General features: G+C 45.3%; 1 protein-coding gene across 4 annotated transcripts in view; it reads right to left on the reverse strand.

Annotated features, from left to right (window-relative positions):
• The window catches only part of FUBP3 (far upstream element binding protein 3), a 41,415-nt gene continuing 20,845 nt past the window's right edge, over nucleotides 1–20,570 (reverse strand). For 2 of the 4 annotated variants that reach the window (XM_055803187.1, XM_055803185.1), the window contains exons 8-19: nucleotides 20,288–20,450; nucleotides 19,292–19,390; nucleotides 16,583–16,687; nucleotides 16,086–16,188; nucleotides 15,336–15,436; nucleotides 13,912–14,053; nucleotides 9,069–9,229; nucleotides 8,133–8,206; nucleotides 7,561–7,637; nucleotides 3,353–3,424; nucleotides 2,508–2,635; nucleotides 1–1,372 (exon numbers count right to left, since the gene is read on the reverse strand). In XM_055803187.1, the coding sequence (XP_055659162.1) occupies nucleotides 1,364–1,372; nucleotides 2,508–2,635; nucleotides 3,353–3,424; nucleotides 7,561–7,637; nucleotides 8,133–8,206; nucleotides 9,069–9,229; nucleotides 13,912–14,053; nucleotides 15,336–15,436; nucleotides 16,086–16,188; nucleotides 16,583–16,687; nucleotides 19,292–19,390; nucleotides 20,288–20,450 (1,234 nt within the window). In that variant the 3' untranslated portion in view covers nucleotides 1–1,363. The remainder of the gene's footprint in view (nucleotides 1,373–2,507; nucleotides 2,636–3,352; nucleotides 3,425–7,560; nucleotides 7,638–8,132; nucleotides 8,207–9,068; nucleotides 9,230–13,911; nucleotides 14,054–15,335; nucleotides 15,437–16,085; nucleotides 16,189–16,582; nucleotides 16,688–19,291; nucleotides 19,391–20,287; nucleotides 20,451–20,570) is intronic. The other 2 variants (XM_055803196.1, XM_055803194.1) reach the window with 1 other exon arrangement.

The raw sequence follows: 20,570 nt of genomic DNA on the forward strand, positions 1-20,570 counted from the left end.
AATACTTCACCCACAAGACATCTTGTGGAAATTTTATTATATAGAGTGTAAAATGCAACTGTCAGTCAAATAAAAAGAACACTTTTTTTTTTTTTTAAACACCATGCTCAACATTATCCAATTGCGTTTCTTTATAGTTAGACATTTCAAGCATAAGGAAAAATAAGGAAAGAACCCAAGAACAGTAACTTCAGTACATTTCAAAACGGAATGTCCCGCAGGGCAATTAAAAATGCAAGAAAAAATAGCTTCAATTCCGTTTTTCCTTTAAAAATACACTGTTATCTGTACAAGAAACACTACAGTAAACATTGGAAATCATATTATCCCTTTTATTAAATCAAAATTATTTAGCGCATACTGTGGTTAATACTAGATTCATTTATTTCTCTAGGTAATTTGACAAATATTAGATAAGAAAATATTTAAAAGAAATGAAAAAGCAAAAAACACCTTGGAATTAAAAAATAGTTACTACCTTTTATATGGTTTTATGTTCCACAGTGTTTGTTAAAGGTACTAATAGCAGATTCATTTTAATATTAAAAATAACAGTATTTATATTTCTGAGAGCATAGATGAAAGTTTTTTTTTTTTTTAAACAAGCTTGGAGGTCTTAGATACATAAATGCAACTAGCAATGGAGACATGAAAAAATGTATTGCTAAAAAAATTAACACGTTTTTATATTACCCCTTTAGACTCTAGAAATTATACAAACCCTACAAAATGCCCCCCCACCCATAACTTGCCTGACAGCAAAACAGTAACTGTCTCAATACAGAATTCACATAATTAATTACAATACATATCATAGTTCAGTTTTAAAAAAATGCAATAAAATCAGACAGCCAAGATACAAGAAATTAGAAGTAAAACATTTAATGAATTTACATATTTAAGAATATTTAAATACTGTTTAAAATTTTTTTTTCTTTTTAGGATTTGTTACATACCACCTAAGACTTCCAAGCCACTCTTTCTGTTGCAACAGAAAAGATTGAAAATTAAAAGGAAAAAACACACAAAAAACCACATGTTGAAATGTCACAGCTCTGGGGTGCGTTTTGGTGCCTGCAAATTCTCTGGCTTCTCTCCAAAAAGAATCCCGGAGTTTGTTTTTTTTTGTTGTTTTTTTTTTTTTACAAATTTGGAAACAAAATTACCAGCATGTCCATAAGTTTAGTACATACTAATTGTTCCTGATTCTTAGAAAAGTTCAGTATAGATTATCCTACAACTAGTGTTTCACAAACAGAAAAGTCTTCATCAAAATGCTGCAAATCTAGAAACCTCTGTTACAAAAAGGTTTTCTTCCACAATGATTCCAAGAAAAAAAAAAAATTGCCACGAGGACCTTGTTCTACTGCTCCTAGAGAGAGAGCGGGGGGGAAAAGGAAAAGTTACTCAGCGGCAGCAAATTCTTAAAGCTGTTGAACCCTCCTCCCCCGACACAGACAGGTCTCTCATTCCCCGTTCCAGCCGAGCAGGATATATACCTCCAGCGATGCGTCAAGCCGCTACCGAAGAGATCTCTGCCCTAACGCCTGCTCTCCCTGAGCTCTCCTTCCAGGAGTTCATGCCTCTTTCCGAACAAGATCTCTCTTCTCTAGAGGGCCAGACTTTGAGAGAGAGGAATGAAGAGAACTCCCTTTTATCACTGCTTCTAGGTCACACTTGGCCAGCGCCCGCGGCAAGCGCCGACGCCTGCACCCGGCTCGCCCCGCTCGACCTCGGTGGTGCTGAGCAGCAGCGGGGAGGCTGCAGCTGCTGGAGGACGGTGCTGGCTGCCCATGCCACCTGCATCCACACCTGCTTCTGCCCCGAGGAGCCAGCGTAAAAATGGGATTCAGTGGGGAGAAGCGCCTGATCACAACTAGGGTGAATGTGTGCTTTGCACATATTTTTTGCCAAATACAAGATGTTCGCTCTGCAAACCTGGCACTCAAGAAAGCCCTGTAGGTATGATCAGGATAAATCCCGTACAACCCTCCAGTGGCGTGCGTGTGACCGGTGAGGTGAGATTTTACTTGGCAGCTGGTTAATCCAAATTATTTTTCAACATTTTTCTGCTCCATTTCGGGACAGGGTGCTCCCTGCCCAGGCAAGTGCACAGCTCCTATCCTAGCACAAAGCTTCCAAGAGGAAAGGCAAAGGCTGCACACATGGTGCCAGACTGCACCATGTGCCCACGCTGTGCTGCCTCCCCAACCTTGCTCCATCATTCCTTTTACTTTAATTCCCCAAAGCCACAAAAGAGCCTGGGGGTTATAGGGAAAGGCCCCAGGAGACATGAGCAATCTTCCAGTCCTCTCCCAAAACCCCCCTCGTCCTGTACAGGGAAATAAGACTCCGATGTTAAGACAACTGGCCGGTGATTGCTTCCTCAGCCACCACCCCTGCTTCACCATGTGAACCCAAAGCAGGGTCCCTACACCGGGGCAAGGCCAATGTACCCAAATCCCCAAGGGAAAGAGCAGTGGGGCTCAGGGAACGTGAATACAGACCTGGCTGTGGGCCTGAGCCTGCCCTAGTGTCTGCCCGTAGTAGGCAGCCTGCTGTCTGTAATACTCTGCCCAAGCCATTGTGTAGTCCGGCTGGGAACTTGCCTGAGAAGCAGCACTGGCAGCATGACCTGGAGGAAGAAAAGGGAAAAGGGAGAGGAGATGAGCAATTCAGTAAGACCAAACCCAGGCTTAGGATCTCCTTTTGTAAAGCTTAAAGAGCCAGCCCCCTTCTGACAGCTACGGACACCTGGAAGAATGACACTGGCTATCTGCCGTTTGGATAATATGACAGGACAGGCTTTGAGCTGGCTTGCAAGTGACAAGCCAACAGCAGCCAGAAAGCGCTAAGAGACCGTTTGCGTGGCTGCAGGGATGCAGCCTGACAGCCCGCACCCTCATCCTCACAGCAGCACGGTGTCAAAAGCAAATCCAGAACTCAGCATCGTGCACTTCTTCACGGAGTGGAGAAAGCGGGACCCATGTTTTTCCACGTGCGCAGAGCTCTCCTACCCTCTCAAGAATCCAGCTTCAGCTTTCTGGTTTTTGTTAGCATCGGTTCTTGTTGTGGGCTACGTTTCCCCCAGGCAGGCCAACTGCAAGCATGGACAGGTCTGCTGTGGACCGCGGTTCAATGGGAACCCCTCTCCCAAGGCATGACAGCAGACAGCACAGCAGAGAGCTTTCCGTGGGAGAACTACATGCACCATCACCAAACAGGAGAGGACCAAAGGGATTTTGTAGAGGACTGGAAGCTAACAATGGCAGGGGATGGAGACGCAAGTCATCGGATTAGAGTGAACTCTGAACAAGAGCTGATTCACCTCCAATAACCCTTTTTCACTCACTCTGTTTTTTGAAATACTCCTCCCATGCTTTGCTGTAATCGGGATGGCTGTTCTGCTGCTGGCTCTGTTGGCCTGTGCAAAGATGACAACAAGGGGCATGTCAGTATGGAACAGGTGACAGTTTCCAGCCAGTGACAACTACCTTTCTGCGAGACAGGCCCTGGATTCTACCTCAGTTGCCCAGACATCACACTTCAGCTTTCCACCTTCCTACACTGTTGGGCCACTTCAGTTCAGGGAAAGCCAAGGGAAAGCTCAAGTTCCTGATTTCACCTCACCTGTGCCCTGTTAAAGAGCATGAAGCCAAACGTCCCCCCTGCTGGGACCTGCTCAAGCCAAAGCACGCTGGCCGGGAGCTGCTCGGTTTGCACATCAACCACCCTAGGCTGCCGGGCCGCTCACGTCCAGCACAGAGACGGAGGGCTGAAATGCCTGACAGAACTGAGACCTGTCACCTCAACCTCCAGCCACAGATCTGGCAAGGGAATGCCCATGTTTTGAGTCAACTCACTTGATTTTCAGGGGTCTTCAACCTTCACCGCCAATCTCATCAGTGGAGCACCATCTGAAGGAGCCCCAGTGGGCGCTGCCCTATCTGTGCAACATGCCCACACAGGAGCCTCCCGGTACGATCTGCCCCAGCACACAGCTCCGGGGTAGCCAAACTGCCACCGGCTGCAGAGTCCTCAGGGCCAAAGGGAGCCGTGAGTCCTGCACAAAGCCCAGCCAGCTCCAGCTGCCCTCCGCGCTGCACCCCACGCGTCATCCGGGCAGGCATCCCCGACGCCCTCCTAACAGCCACGGCTGGCTCTGCAGCACCGTCTCCACGTCCTGCGCTGCGCCAAGATCTGCGGTGCCAATGCTTGCACTGAGAGGGACCCTGCAGACCCCAAAACCTTGGTCTTCACCTAGCACAGACTCCCCCTTTGAAGCATAAGACACCTTCCCTCCAGCATGTCTAAGCCAGCTGGGTGCAGAGGTGGGATGCCCACACCTCCCTTCATCACAGTTAGAGCAAAGAGCCCTCAGCGAGACACACGGCAAACGAAAAACCAGCCCTGAACAGAAAACGCAGCAATTAGAGAACTGCAGAGAGACGCAGGCACAGCAAGAGCGCGAGTGCTGAACATGAGCCACTACACACACGGAGAGCAGGCAAGGACAGGGGACACGCGTGGAGGAGAGCTCTTCCCAGCCCATCCAACCGCCTGTGCTCCATGGAGAGCCCTGCCCTGCGACACCGGCCAAAGGGGCGCTTTGAAGTGGGGGAAGGGGGGAAAATAATACACTGCAAGTGTGAAGTGGGTGGAGGGAACAGGGCAGCAGTGTCCTGTCCAGGGGCATAAAAGCGGGTTAAAAGACTTGACCAACGCTACAAGTCAGGACCTTTTCTGGCAGAGGTCAAGGCTGCCTCAACTGTCCACCTGCTAATGCCAACAAAGGACCTCCTTCAATGCCTTTTCTTCTAGGAGAATTACAGTCCGCAGCAGGCTGAAAGGACACGCAGCTAAATGCATTTCACAGCAAAATGTTTCCCCAGCCAGTTAATTTATTTAAGATGGGGGAAGTAATTAAAATCTAAATACATGTGTAGGGGGTGGGGGTCTGCCCCTCCTCCCACAAGGAGGGCACTCTCGAGCCTGTCCCTAGGAAGCCTGCTCAGAGAACGACTCAGCCGGCTCTTTGACAGGGCTGTGAACAAACAGGCTGCAGCACTTGGGGAAGGGACCCTTCACAAGTCTGTTTTCAAATCAAAACTGGAAGTGCAAAAGCGGGTATTTACCTAGCTTCTTACAATAATCCTCCCACGCCTTGGTGAACTCCACCTGGCCTGACTGGGTACCATTGTGATCTGCAGCAGAAGAAAGCGGTGAAGGCTGCTTAAAGCACACCATTATCTTGTCTGTCCCCTCTCCTTACCAAGGCTGCCTTCAGTATGCCTGGCTATAAACGGGAACACAGAGGGATCCTAAGTAGACATGGAACTAGAGAGCCAACATTTTCCATCAGGTTCAACAGCAGAAATAACACATCTGCTGCCAAAACATGGCACTGCAGTACTAAACCCATACAGGGGAAGGATAACGGCAAGGCAGGATGCTTCGCTGGTCCTGGGAGCCACCAGCCACCGGAAAAACTCCTTGCAAAGTAGTGATACAAGCTTGGGACACCAGCTGCACTATTGGTAACCGGGGGATTCAAACAGTCCGTGCTTTTGATACCAGGCTTCAAAGCCTGGAGGTGTGAGCTTGAGACACGACCGTGTGTTGGGGGAAGGCAGATTTTCTTTCCTCAGTGGCTGGGGGGCAGGGTAAGAGGATGTTTCAGGGTTGTGAGAAAGAAGATAAGTTACCAAGGTGAGTTTCTAAAGGCATCTTGCCAGGCAAATAGCAATGCACATTTCATAAGCGTTTATTCAAAGACTTTATGGGAAGATAAACCCCACATTTTTTGTGGAGCTTTCCCTGCTGCACTGACTGCTCTGATTCCCAAAGCTCAGGGAAGTCCAGTGCTCTTGTGAGTGCACAGAAAAGGACCGGAATGACAATTTTCCCTGTAAAACAATCTAATGGGAAAATACTCTTCTTCAGTACCATGCTGTTCCACTCCTGTACAAAAAAAAACAACTAAAAAACAAAACCAGTCCTTTCAAGCCCACCATTGCATTTTGCTGTCCTGAAAAACAGAACTACTGACATTCTGCAAGCCCCTAAAGCTCAAAGGAAAAATAATGATTTTTAGACTGTAATTGCTATGGAGGATGATTCTTCCAGAGGTGTGCTTTTTTTTTTTTGAGTTTTACATACATTTTCCATGCAGAGCTCCTACGTCGTACAGTAGCACACATTTAAGGAGTGCACTAAAATAATACAGCATTGAGGATTTCTACATTTCATATATGCACAATTTCATAAACATTAAAATTTGATTAGTGTAACAGGGAATCACAAGTGCAGTCGCAGGCGTTGCTCCTCCAATGTTTCCTCTACCTCAGGCACCTCAAAGGGCAGGAATACATGCTTAAGTTAATAATCTATTTCATTGCTAAATCAGCCTAAACATTGAAAAGCAAATGTCATTAAACCCCTTAAAAACTACTCCCCTGACACACTTTTTGGTGCTTAGCTTTAAGTTTTCACAAGACCAAACCATTAAAAAAAGTTGTGTTTCCTGCAAGATTGTGACTGAAAAGTGTCTGTTGGACATCACTGCCCACCACACAAGCTTTGAGATTACCAAGCAGACTATGAATCTGCTCTGGCAGACTGGCTCAACTCTGGCTGCTGAAGACACAGGATGATGCAGTTACCAACAGCACCACTGGCATTTACTACTTCCATTATTCTGAAAAGGCGGACTCCCCATTCCAATCCGCTGAATTTTGACTAAACAGGCTTTTAGGAATAAATGACTCTTCAAACCTTGAAGAGTAACAGCCAGGCTGACTCAGTGCTGACAGCCTGAAGTGGAAAGTCCAGCAGCAGAGGTGATCTGGATTCAGTTTTTGAACTCATGGCTAAGGACATGTATGCATTGTTAAGTGTTTTCTAAATTTATTTGAAAGCTGGTTATCCTGCTGGCCTCATTCTGAGCATTTAGCACTGTGGAGGCTGAGCAGTTCTCATCAACTCCCAAAAGGGGACAAGGGGACGCTACTATGGCCAGTGTGGATGAACAGGAATAGGAGCCTTGCCTATCATTTCTTCCACTTTCTGCATCTCCATTCCCAGTCTTTCCATCAGACTGGGAATTGAAGTGGGAAGAGACCATACGGAATATTTCAAAAAGAAAATAAGCAAGAACTGATAAGGTCAAGAACAAAGAGACACGAGGGCTCACCACCAGACACAGTGTGCCTGTAGGGGGAAGTAGGGTTGGCAAGTGCTTGCCTGGAGAATCCGGGCAGAAGAGAGCTTAAGGCAGAAACGTTTTTGTTAGAGGAACAGACTTGCAGGACCAAGTTTCTACACAAAGAGAGCAGAAACAGGCAGCAAGCAGTTAAGTGCACAAAAAGCATTAGTTCTCAATGGACTTCAGCTTATTCTAAGCTCAAATACCACAGCACACCGCCACACACCTCTTCTGCTCAGGAAATTATTTTGCTGTTTCCACACAAGTGGTCTCAAGGATGAACCTGTTCTGCAGGCACACAGCGGCAACTGCAAAGGGAACACAGCCCTGCTCCAGCCCAGGTCCTAGACACTTACTTGGGACTTGCTGTCCAGGCTGCTGCCACGTCTGGTAGGTACTGCCCCAACCCTGCGTCATGAACGCCTGAGGACCACTGCAGAGAACAAAAAAGCACACTGAAGCAGACAATAAAATACTGAACAGGCCATATACATGACACGTTGCCCACAGAAGCGAAGTTGTTACAGTCAGCAACTGTTGAGCAAACAGGTGAACACAGGAAAAAAAGGAAACGCTTGTGTAGGTGTAACTGCTGTCTCAATACTGGCCTGTTCACGAGGCCAAGATGAAGATACATCAGACTCAACAGCATTCCTTGTGCTGTATGCAGTTCGGGCTTCCTTCTGTGCTCTCAGTGCACTGGACAGGAATTTTGGAGATGCCAATACCAACACCTGTTATAACTTCAGAGATAAAATCCTTCCTATAGTCAAGCTTAAAGGATTACTCTCACTTGTTTCTTCCTTCTGAACGCTCAGTCTTTAAAAGGTTCCGCTTATACATCACCCCTTCAGGGCCCTCCACCCTTCCCCCGGTGCTTTCATAGCCATTCCCCACAGCCCGTCCATGATTAGATGGAGAAGCTTACTTTTGATGAGGTGTAGCGGGTGCTTGGCTGAACGGACTTTGACCAAATCCTCCAGGTCCACCCATGCTGGTACCCTGTCACAGAATCCACAAATATTTAATGCCAGCTCTAAGCACAGGGTGGAGGCAGCTAGTATGAGCAGTAAGAAAGGGGAGAAGACAGCCTGGGACACGTTCCACTAAACCCCAGCACCTGAAAGCAGCGACTGATTCTCCAAGGATGAAGTTCTCAGGACTGTCAGCACACTCCAGGAGTCCAGCTTCAAAAGCAACTCTGGCCAGCCCACAAAGGGGGTAACGGGACTATGACACAGTTGGAAGTTTTCCTTTGAATAGCTTGGATCCTGAGGTTGTTATCAAGCCTTCTCCTCTCAGGCAATTCAGCATAAAGGTTGCTTTTCAGCTTTACCATGCCTCAGGTCAGTATTTTTCCATACTTTCTTTTACCCAAGTCTCCCCCTTCAGTAGTACTCCAGCCTGACATTATTAAGCTTCAATACCACAGCACTGCATTAAGTGGGAGATAAGTCATCCTGGATTTACTGGAGGCAAGGAGTTGTGTTACTTTCAGGATGATGATGTCAGGATTGTGTCATCCTCACGCAGTGACACTAGTGTCTTCCCTTCAAAAAAATCTCCTTTGACAGCCTTCTGATACTTTATTATTGCTGTTCTTCCCTCACATACAGCTGCACGCTACCCACGATTGTGTCAGCACACAGTCAGATCCTTCTGGGACCACAGCAAAAAATAGTCCAATGGATGCTGGAGGGCCATGAAAGTTCAAGACAGCTGCTAACAGGCAAATGGTTTTGAAGCTGAATAACGTAAGCGTGTGTATTCTGTGCCATCCTGTAAGTCCAGGCCTACATGTACCTAAGAATGAAAGCACCACATCTGAAAGAGAAAAACCAAGATCAACAGAGATGGAACTTACACCAACTTTCTCATCTATGAGATGTCTAGCGAGCTCAATTTGCTGGGGAACTCCTCTGATTGTGAATATTCGTACACCAGGGTCTGTGTTTGGAGGTGGGTTTCTCTGGAGCTCCACATGGGCTCCTGACTGCTGATTTATGCTCTTGATGTTCTCACCACCTGAAGAAGAGAAACCCAAGACATAAGGAGGGATATTCAGCATCTCTTTCCATAAAAGCATATCAAAGCCAGGTTCTGGTAATGGAATACAGTTTCAGCTACCTTCTGTGTGCCTCAAAGGAGGTGTGATGAGGATGGCAACAGCATAAGAAACCACAATACCTGAGCTCACATTGCCCCTTTAAACTGTCTCATAAGTATGACCTGAAATTGTGAGCTACTGCAACTGGTTTTGGGGTCACAGATCGTGCTGGCTTAAGAATACACACGGTCCTCCTGTGCACACACTGCTAGGCTCCCAACGAAATGCAGCATGGCTGAGATACACTTTGACAAAACAGATGAAAAAACTGTAATGACTGAATTCCAGTGGTTTTGCACAGCTGTTCACAATCCTCAAGAAAAGAAGGTCACCTGCAACTGAAACACGCTTTTTCTTTCTTCCATGAGGCTATTTTTCCATCACTAGACATTTCATTCTATCAAGTCAAAAAGCCACCAGCCACAGACCGTGTAGCTCAAAAACAAAGCTTAAGCTTTCTCACATTCACGTGCTGTTCAACAGGTTGTTGCCTTAAAAAAGCCTCCGCTTACCATGCTTCCCATCCACACTGCAGCGTACACATCCCTCCACGCAACTGCAGCAGTGCAGGATTCAAGGCTGTCTTCTGCTATTTCAGAGTTAGTTGTGTGTGCAGTGAACATATCTGGGTAGTTTGCCACCTGGATACACTACAGCACAGGAGCGCTTCGAGCAGGATGCATCACAGCCAAAGTAGATCTGATTTCCTGAAGACCTGCTAGGTCCCAGTCTCTTAATAAAATTTGCTTAACAAAAGCCTCAGCCCACGTTACAATGGTTCAATTCTTCTTTTGGAAGCTCACACAACTTACAGACCAGCTCCACTCAACTGAAGAAATTAAAGGGTGAGGGGAAGGAAGGGGTTTTACAACTTTTAAATCACAAACAAAAACATCACTAGCCAAAAGGACATGCAGCAAGCAGGAAAGAGATTTTTGTTTTGTTTTAATTAAAAAAAAGTCTCCAAAGATGATAATCTCAATTTTGCTTGCATTTCCATCTCTATACATCCAGCACAACTTCAAAACAAACTGTGGATGTTGCAGACACTTGTTCATTTCATTGTAACAGACCCATGACCTTTTTACCATTTTAAAGCCTTCTTGGGGAAGGGAGGAGGAAAAGTTGCCAAAGGGCAATTAACTCTTTCTAAATGAATTTTTGAAGATGCATTTAACAAAAGATAATCGTGTCACATCCCTGGGCAGACAACAGGGATTGTACTGTGCAGCCAAAAGCCAACCCACTTATTTTCAGTCAAGCATGGGAAAGTGGCAACATGAAGTTTCAAAACCAGGAAGGTTTTTTTTATGTAACGGCTTTGTCTGATGCAGACTTGTTCGAAGCTCTGGTTTTTACATACTGAGGTGAGATGTGAATCGATAGCCATTTCACCTACTTAACAAAAAACAGAGGACCTTTTCAGCCAACACAATTTGGATCACAAAGGAGTGGGAGAACTTTACTGGGAAAGACAAGCATAACCACAGGTAGCTACTAGCACAGCAGACTAGGTTTCTCCTTCCAAAAGGGGATTGAAAATTGAAGCATTCTCAAACTGGAAGCAAGGAGAACACAGACTCAAAATAATTTCCCCATTTAGCATTCAGCACCACGTCTGTAGTAGCTGTGACTGTTCCCACATCAGGTCCCTCCTAGACCATACTGCAGGGTAAAGTCCGCTGGCTCTCCAGGTCTGGTCAGAGGCTGCAAGCTCCTACACCTGTAGCAGGGCTTGGTGCCCTTCTCCTCCTTACCCTCCTGTCTGGTACATGCCAAAGTGCTCCCTCCCACCCAAGTTATCCCAAATCAGCTTCCAGAGCATGCAAATGAAGTGACGCAGTCAACATGATGCTGCATGGTGCCGGAAGAAGTTCATCTTCCCCCATAATGAGGTGACCCATTCGGCACATGGTGGCTGTCTATAGATGCATTCAGCAGCCCGCTCCATTCTTCTACCTGATGGGGGGCAGAAGTGATCCAAGAGTGGCCCCCCAGCTGGACGTGAAATCGTAAAGCAATTAATCAAACCTGCTAAAAGGCAGAGCTGACAAGAGCCAGGCCAGCCACGTTATCTGTCAATATTGCTGTATTTATCATGGAAATCCAGCGGGGGCCCAGAGAGGCTGCGGTTTGTTTCCAAGCTCCACCAAACAGAGAAAGCACTTGACATGTGTATGGCACTCGTCTCCACCCTTCCTCGAGTCTTTCAGAAAAGAAAAACTGCACCTACCCACCCTCTAGAGGAAAAAACTACGCACATGATTTGCAGGGAGCCCAGCACTTCTTATCAGCTCATAAAGGCTCATGCTCCCAAGCTGAGAAGTGATGCCCATGAGCAAAGGGCCTTAGATCTTCTATCATACACACGGCAGAAACTGAGCCGAGACATTTCCTCACCTCCCTCTTTTTCCCCCTTCTCAAGTGGTGACGTGGAACTGGAAGCACAGCAGCAGTTACCTGGCCACACTGCGTGCACTACCCTGGGAGCTCAAGATACCTATTGCTTGGTGCTAACCTCAGCGGCCAACGATGTGTGCCCAGAGGACTTGGCCAGATTTTAGAGAAATCTAACAGCTAAGTCCTGTGTCACAGAGAGGAGGGGTGGCAGTGCCGGGGGAAAGCTGGAAACTGCTCAGAAACTAAAAGGGGAGAGCAAAGGTTTTACAAGTGGTGACTCTTCAGAACACCCCAGTGATGTCCCCTATCCCCTACACTGCCCCGCAGACAGCAGGAGAAGAAATAAGGAGGACTGGGTGTATAGCAACAACATACAGAAAGTGTAGTACACCCATCCTGGTCCCGGCCCCAAAAGGCAATGCCACAGCCATCACTCACTTGACAGAAATGAAGGCTGCAACAGACTAAGAGCATAGGCACTGTAAGAACACCGATTACAAGGTAGTATTACAAAGCTGCAAGCACTCAAATCACCATACAACTAGTAATTAGTCACTCCAGAAAGCTTCTGATCTGGCTGCGTAAGAATCCCTATTTTGCTGTTGTGGAAACAAAGGTAAAAAGCTACCCCTTCACCCCCACAGTGAGCCTGTGCCAGGCCTTGCACTTGAATGCTAGGACATCCAGCTCCGCTACCTACATTTATCTTTTCAGCACACAGTGCTCTCTGTAGTTACAAATCCTCCACTTCAGTGCACTGCTGAACAACAAGTGACCTTTTCCGATTCTTTATTAAGGATGACTAATGGATACAGCAATAAAGTTTCATTATAATTTGATTTTCCATATATATAGCTCACTTGTGGGCTTAAAATTTGCTTTGCTTGATTTTTTTGCCCAACTGGACTGTTCAGTGAGATGAAGCACAATTGCTCTGCAATTTTGGCATAATGGGGAGAGCAGGTGTTTTTTCACATTGAAAAAAGTTTTCAGGCTTGTGAACAGGTTTATGGTCAAGAACAACATCTAAAAATGATTGCAGACGCTGTGCCGACATGCCTGTGTTCCATATCTGCATCCCTCATCATCCAATAAGGCAGGAGTTCAGGATGCCGTAGGGGCCAGACACACGGCAGGGAACAGCAGGGTCGTACAGCCAGGGAAAGAGGCCACAACACGTTTCACCACAAGCTCAGTCCTGCCCAACGCGACAGCAGGACACTAAATACCGCTGAAACATGGCACCATGCCCTCTAGTCTGCCTCCTTTACTGCTGTAGCTAATCTGTTCCTAGTCTCTTCACCTCACCTCTGCTGAGGCTAAAAGCCAACTGTGATTACTTAAATACTAGTTAAGGCATACGTCATTCTTTCTGAAATAAGCAGATAGAAAAATTAAATACAACTCCTTTGATACATTGGTGTATTAATTCAGAGCAACAGAGCGCTTCTATTCCTGGCTCTCATCTAAGTAATGCCACGACCCAATGTGTAGCTCTTGCTCTATGACAAACCAAGACTGCTGCTGACGCTCTCATTTCGTAACTGTCCTGGGCTTGTACTGCTTCTTGAGGAGGGCCAGATGACTCCTTGTCCATCTCCTTAGCCGGGAGAGACGCAACAGCTAAGGCAGGCAAGGGGCTTCCATGGCAGTGAATGTGTTTTTGTGAGCAAGACAAGGTGCAACAACCTGCTCTGTGACAGACTCAGATACAGACAAAACCTGTTACTTCACTTTCATCAGACACTTCAGGTACGTGGCTGGAAGCAGCGACTGTTATTACCACATTCAGAGACCTTCCATTTTATCACATGGCACTCACAGAAATTCAGCATGACGAAATGACTGCTCTGCTCGTCCCTGATAGAGTGTCCTTTAAATGAATTCTCTATAGAAAGAATCCACAAATGAACCTGCCTTTTTTCAGCCAGTTGCTTGTTATAACAAGCTTACTTGACAGCTCTGCATGAAGAGCCTCTCTTACAGATTGTGAACAAGGGCCTGGAGAGTACAATTATGAGTGAGATCACCACAAAGAAAACAACTACAAGCGCTTATAGCTTATTCCTACGCTGCATTCACCAGCCACTAAATACCTGCAATTACAGAAAACTCCAAAGCTTCACTCTCAGGCAGCAAGAACTCAACCATCCTGAGCGAGAAAGATGGCAAGGTCTAGTATTTAGTGTACTGGACCTACCTTTGCCTATAACGAGGCCACACTTATCAGCTGGCACGGTGTAGGTTATCTCCTGCATGCCCCCAGGTGTTCCAACACTCCAGTCCCCACGGCCACGACCTCTTCCTCGGGTGACAGCCAAGCTTCCAAAGCCATCTCGTTCCTTGGAAGGCAAAAAATCTGTATCAGTGGTTTTTTTTTTGCTGGCCCCAATGGACATTAAAAACAAAATAAAGCAAGGTAAGTTAAACTGCCTTATAATCAATGGCATTGAATTAAGGTATTCTTGGACTTCGGTATCATATTCAAGATTTTGAAGCACTTTAAAGAAATGCCAAGTAACACAGGTTACAGTTGCCTTCCTGACTCAGGAAGATATTTATGTATTTTAAATGCATGCCTTTATCTGCTGAAATAAACCTATAAACAAGCATCAACGACTAAAGGACTTTCAGTTTTTGATGGGGGCTTTCCTTAAAGCAACCAATAGATCTTGGCACTGACACACACAGAAGTTGCTTCCAAACCCTTTCAAGTGTCATTCTTTAAAGAATTTCTGGAATCACTCAGCTGAAATGCACATTTTCCAAAACTTCCAAAGGAAGCTTTTAAGTTCAAAGACACTTAAAGGACATACCTATTTTGAGCAACCGACCTCCACAAACAAAGGCCATGGGCAGTCAGAGGCTATCGTGACTGCTTCAAAACTTCAGTGGATTATTAAAAAAATTATGAAATCAAGTATTCAAACCAGATCTCAGGGCAGAAAATATATCAAGATCTACCCTTTGATGGACAAATTATGTTCAGGTATCTGGTCTGAAATGGCCCAGCATCTTTACTTCTCATAACAGAAAGGGAATATACAACCTCCTTTGTGAGTCTGCCTTACTACTTCACCCATCTTTGTACTTCTTGCTCCTGGGCAATGCAATACGTTGGTGTCTTTTGGTTACTGGAGCACAGTGACTGCATACACAACCATTCCTTGCCTTCCCCTGCCTCCCACAGCCACTAGAGCAGAGGACTGCAGTCTGAAGAGGAGGCATCACAGAGCACTTAATGCTCTGCTGTCTGAGTTACGCAGCCCTACTGTGCAGGGCCTCCAGCCACTGTCTCACACTACTGCTGGACTCCATTCCACCAGGTCACCACTTCCGAATAAGACCAACTAAACGTGGGGGGCTACCAGGCCTCATAATACTGTCAGAGAACAGGAGACCTTCCCATAGCTCAATGAGCCCATATTACATTAAAAAACCCCAACAAATAAACAAACCCCAAACCTAGCAGCTCTGTCTTGGGCAGCAACACATGTGTGTTCCCTACCAGAGGGAAAATGTAACACTGCTGTACTTCAGCTGGTGGCATCCATTCACACAGCTGCATTCCTCAGACTAAATTCCTATATAAGCACTTTCCTCCCAAGAGCCTCCAGAACCCACCTGTGCCGTGAGAATGAGCTCACTGATGATGTGTGCTGCATGTTGACACCTATCGGGAAGCCCCATGACCTGTGCGACTCTCTCAGAACTAATCCCATCATCTGTGGAGAGAGGTGGCAAAGACTAAATTAAAAGCAGAAAACATCTACCCACCAACAAAAACTTCCTTCTGTCATCACCATTGCTAGCAGCATTTTCACATAACTACCCCAAGAACTACCTCTTCCCTCCACCTTCAGCCCCTCTTCCACGACAACAAAACCCAACCCACATTGCAGAGGGAACAACATTCAAAAGGCAACACTTTCAAATGTCAAAAAGCCATGAAAAAGATTGACATAATTTTAAGAGGACAAAGGCAGCTTTGATAGGTGATCAGACAGCCAAGGACCCAGAGAAAGTTACTTAGAATTAATCAACTCCTGATCCCCAAAGGCTTTAATGTCCTGAAGGAGAATTTTTTAAGAGGAAATAAAAGGGGTTTTGTTATTTTGTTTATCCATATAATTACCACTCAAGACAGGACTGTTGTGACATCTAATGTTTGCAAATGAGCTGTATATAATCTTACTCTCTGAAAACCAGAAAGTGCACAAGGAAGCAGCACATATTTAAGTGGGTTTCAGAAAGAGACACGACGTGCCTTTAAATTAGGAAAGCCTAGCTGCTGTAACCTCAGATCAGTCACTTTCAGCAATCCCAAACTGGAACACTGGTCAGAAAGTAGTGGCTCTCCATCCTCACACAAACCTGGTTTAAATTGAATCCTAACTCCAGCATCATTCTGAATCTTTTTGATCATTTCTCCATTTCTTCCTATCACAATTCCAACAGCAAACCTGGGCACAGAGACCTGATGGGAAAGGCAAAGCAGTATGAAAGCTCAGAGAACTAGACTGAATTACTCTGATTTTACAAGGAGATGCTCGTAACTATGAAGGCAGGCCATGTTAGGCAGCTCCGGGCTACAGAACCATGTTGCTGAAGAAAAACAAACACGTGGCCACAAATTCCTTCCCCACTAAATGAACTCTGCACTACAAGAATGCAGCTTAAAAAGACAATTAGAAAAGCGCCACCTGGGAGTCCACAAGAACTCCTCTTCTTTGCAGCCAGACTCATTCTTCTGGCAAAAGAACACAACGCATTTAAAAATGAGCTTTACAAGTTACATGTGCAATTTGATGACTTCCACCCACTGCCCATCCCACAGGGAGGTTAGCAGAGTACTCGTGAAGAAGACATACCTCTATGCTGCCTCCTCCCATTCTAGAACTGAAATCATTGCGTACGCCTCGGAAGTCTGCCTGATCTTTCTCTCGGATGATCTCCAGTACCATTTCCCTTGCTTGCTACATGGGGAAAGAAGTTACAGTTAGCTTAAAATTATTCTGCTTGCCATCTTGGTGTCAGGGCCTCAACAGTGGCTAATGGTCAGGCTTCAGACAAAGCGATCTCCATCTGCTTAATGGGAGCAGCATGCTGATTTAGAATTTCTTCTACCACAGTCAATGGAGATCTGTTCTTGATGACATCTTCCATGTCTGACAAAACCTGCCAAGTGCACAAGGTGGCAGCTTCTTGTGTGCAATTGCTTCCTTCAGTCTTTCAAAAGGGCCCTTTTAGCTTTTAAAATATCTTTGATTTTTTGGGGTTTGCTTTTAAAATTAAAGGAAGCAAAGGCCCTTTCCTACTGGATAGAACTGAAACCAGTATAGTAAGGTAGAAGCTGTGGTAGCATAACAGAGATCATATCCACGAACAGCTACAGAACACGTACAAAGGAGGCAGGTGGGCACTAGTGAGTTTTCTGACACTCAAAAACTGTTAAGCCCAAGTCTGCAGCAATCCAGCAAGACATTTTCTGAGATAAATGAATATTCTTTCTACCTACTTGCAGCCCTCAAGGCCATTCACAAGCTTGCATGTAGCCCAGCTAGTAAAAAGTGTACCTTGAAAATAAGCCAACAATAGTCACCATTAAAAAAAGTCTACGTGTCAAAACCAAAGCCTTTGCTTCTATACATTTCCAGCCAAGCTTTTGATATTTTGGTTCTATTACCAAGTTTGAGGGACACTAGCGAGTCTGACTCCTTTCACATTTTTGCATATTTTCCATAAGGAAACAAGACATTTCAGAGATGCCAAGACAAAAATAAGGGTAATGGAGAGAATTCATAGGGATCTGAGAGAGTTAAGAAAGCCTGCTGCAGCATCCAGAGAATCCCGCTGGGCTGCTTTTGGCTGGGAGAGTTAATTTTCTTTACAGTAGCTGGTATGGGGCTACATTTTGGATTTGTGCTGAAAACACCATTGATAACAGAAACATTTTTGTTATTGATGAGCAGTGCTTACATACCGTCAAGGCCTTTTCTGCTTCTGCCACCACTCCACCAGCGAGTAGGCTGGGGGTGCACAAGAAACTGGAAAGGGACACAGCCAGACAGCTGACCCCAGCTGACCAGAGGGATATTCCATAACATTAGATATCATGCTCAGCATACAAGGCTGGTGGAAGAAGGAGGAAGGGGGGGACGTTTGGAGTTAGGGCATTTGTATTCCCAAGTAACAGTTACACATGATGAAGCCCTGCTTTGCCAGGGACAGCTGAACACCTGCCTGCCGATGGGAAGCAGTGAGTTTGAATTCCTTGCTTTGCTTGTGCACACAGCAGACCATGTATCTACTAAATAATCTTTATCTCAACCCACAAGTTTTCTCACTTTTACTCTTCCGATTCTCCCCCCCCCATCTCACCGGGACAGGGAGTGAGCGAGCGGCTGCGTGGGGCATAGTTGCCAGCTGGGGTTAAACCATGACATCCACCAAACCCAAGGATTCATCAAGCTTCTTAAGTGCTTTCTAAGCATGCTCAAAAATTTTAAGTGCCTCAAAGATCTTCCAGCCTATGCACTCTCCACGATTGCTTGGCATGATTTATATGGCATGGAAGATGTGACAACAGCAAATCCTGCAAGGCAGAAGAAGCCACCTGGGGAAGTAGCAGCACTTAAAAGTAGCAAGACTGCTGTTAAGACTCCTTTTTGCATGTATCTGTACCTCCACAGTAAATATAAGAATTTGGAGAAAAAAAATCGAATCTAAAAACTCAGCTGCAATAAAAGGTTTAAAAAATACAACCCAAACATACTGTCCTTGAGCAACATTAACTGTAGCAGCAATTTATGATTAGGGAGATCCTGTGAAACAGAACTATTTTTATTAGAGACAGGAATGCTAAGCTAGATTTAAGTACTCAGCAAGATATGAAAAGCACTTGCTGAGAAGTGGAACATGCCACAGCTAAACTTTAATTAATTCAAGCACTCCCATCACGCTGCAATCTTCCAGTCTCCGGCTGATCATGGGTTTTTTGTTTTGAACCGCAGGTATAATCATATCTGTAGAACCCTGACACAAGGAGACTGAGGCACCAATGTTAAGCAAGCCCCTTGGTTTCAGGAGTTGTTGTGGGATTTTTTTTTTTTTTTTTAATTACCTGCGTCAATTGGCTGTCTGAGATAGTGACCTTTCCACAAAACTTTCTCAAAGGTGTGATTTAGTCACTAAGAACTCATTTGTTCAAGTAACATAGAGCTTTGATTTTTTGCTACACAGACTGGAAAGCGTTTCAAAGCTACTTTCTCCAACCCTCCTCTCCCTCAGCTCTTCTACCCATGTCTAATATTTATGTGGAGTGAGAGCTTGATGATCTTAAAGGTCTTTCCCAACTTAAGGGATTCTATGATTCTAGGTTACCTTGTAAACAAGCCAACACTTGCTAGCATGGTGTTTTAACTGGCTCTACTCAAACTTCATCAACCTTAGAGTACAAACAAAACCTGCAAGGATCATTACGTTTAGACTTGGATTTGACTCCATTAGATGCTCAGAAATACACTAAAGTTTGAATTTCTCCTCAGTTCTTGGGCCAACTGCTTACTTTTATTACATACCTGCACTTTAAATGCATCTCCAGTAATACGGAGAGGTTTATCTGCTCCAGTAGGCAATGGACCGTCTTGGATCATAATCATTTTCACACCTGTTCGCTCCTGAAGAAAAAGCACAGAGCACTTTGCTAAGCAGAGTCCCTGAGACAAGGGACTATACTTTGGTTACTAAACATTACGTAGGTCAAATCAGCAGCTTTACAGAATGCTACTTTGGCTCTTCACGGTAGTTATAGCACAAATTCAGTAACAGTCCTACAGTGTAAAGGACTGCCAGAAGTATGCTGCTCCTGAAGTTCTCAAATAGCTGAATCCCTTGCAAAGCGAACCCCTCCATCTCAACTACTGATTTTTCATCCCTTTCCAAAATCTGTAGCTGTCTGCGTATAAATGTTAAGTGACCAGCCTTAAAACTACTGGATGACAGAGGCCTAATCAGGGCACTCAAAAACCCAGTATTTTTGACCTAGGTGGTTTTCTGAAACTCTCTATCCTTTAAAAAACTTTTACCAGATGGAGGAATAAAGAATATCTAGGAACACAAGATTTACATATGACACAACACTTTCAATTGGAAAGGGGTGGGATGAGGAAAAAAAAAAGATGACACACGCCAGCTTTATCACAGACCAGCAACAGAAGGGAAGCACAGCACTCTACAACAGCATGGCTGGCATTAAAAACTATTGCAGCAGCGGACTAGACATAGCCTTTTCCTGGGTACGAGGATCCCCTCCTAAACAGCACGCACCAAATGTTATCTAAAGCACATGAGTTTCTTTCACAGTTCTGGCAAAACTCCACTACATGTGTAGCTGGGGCCAAACTGATTTTGTTGGTAACACAAGATTAGATTTGAGTCCAGCTCTCCGAAGGCAGAAGAATAGTCCCTGCTGTAGAAGGTTAGAGCATTTAAGGCTCTCCATTTCAGCACGCTCTCGTTGATCTAGAGAAGCTGTAGTAGGGAAGAGAGCCCTAAAGTAAATGCATCTTGCGCACCTGCAACTGTTTTATTGTTTCACCTCCTTTGCCGATGACTAGACCCACTTTGGATGCCGGGATCAAAATCTCCTGAATCGTACTGTTGCCATCAACATCGTTGTGAAAACCAGGTCCGTTCCGACAGCGATCTACAATCTGCCCCAGTAGCCGTTTTGCTTGTCTTTGGAAAAGAATTGAGGGAAACAACCATTAGACAACATTGTTCCATGTGACCAGGAACCATCGGAATGGGAAGCGATCGGGGATAGGAGAAGTAGTGAAAAGATGGAGGAAATCATAG

Source organism: Falco peregrinus, chromosome 1 (genome assembly GCF_023634155.1).
Source record: "Falco peregrinus isolate bFalPer1 chromosome 1, bFalPer1.pri, whole genome shotgun sequence".
Lineage (NCBI taxonomy): Eukaryota > Metazoa > Chordata > Aves > Falconiformes > Falconidae > Falco > Falco peregrinus.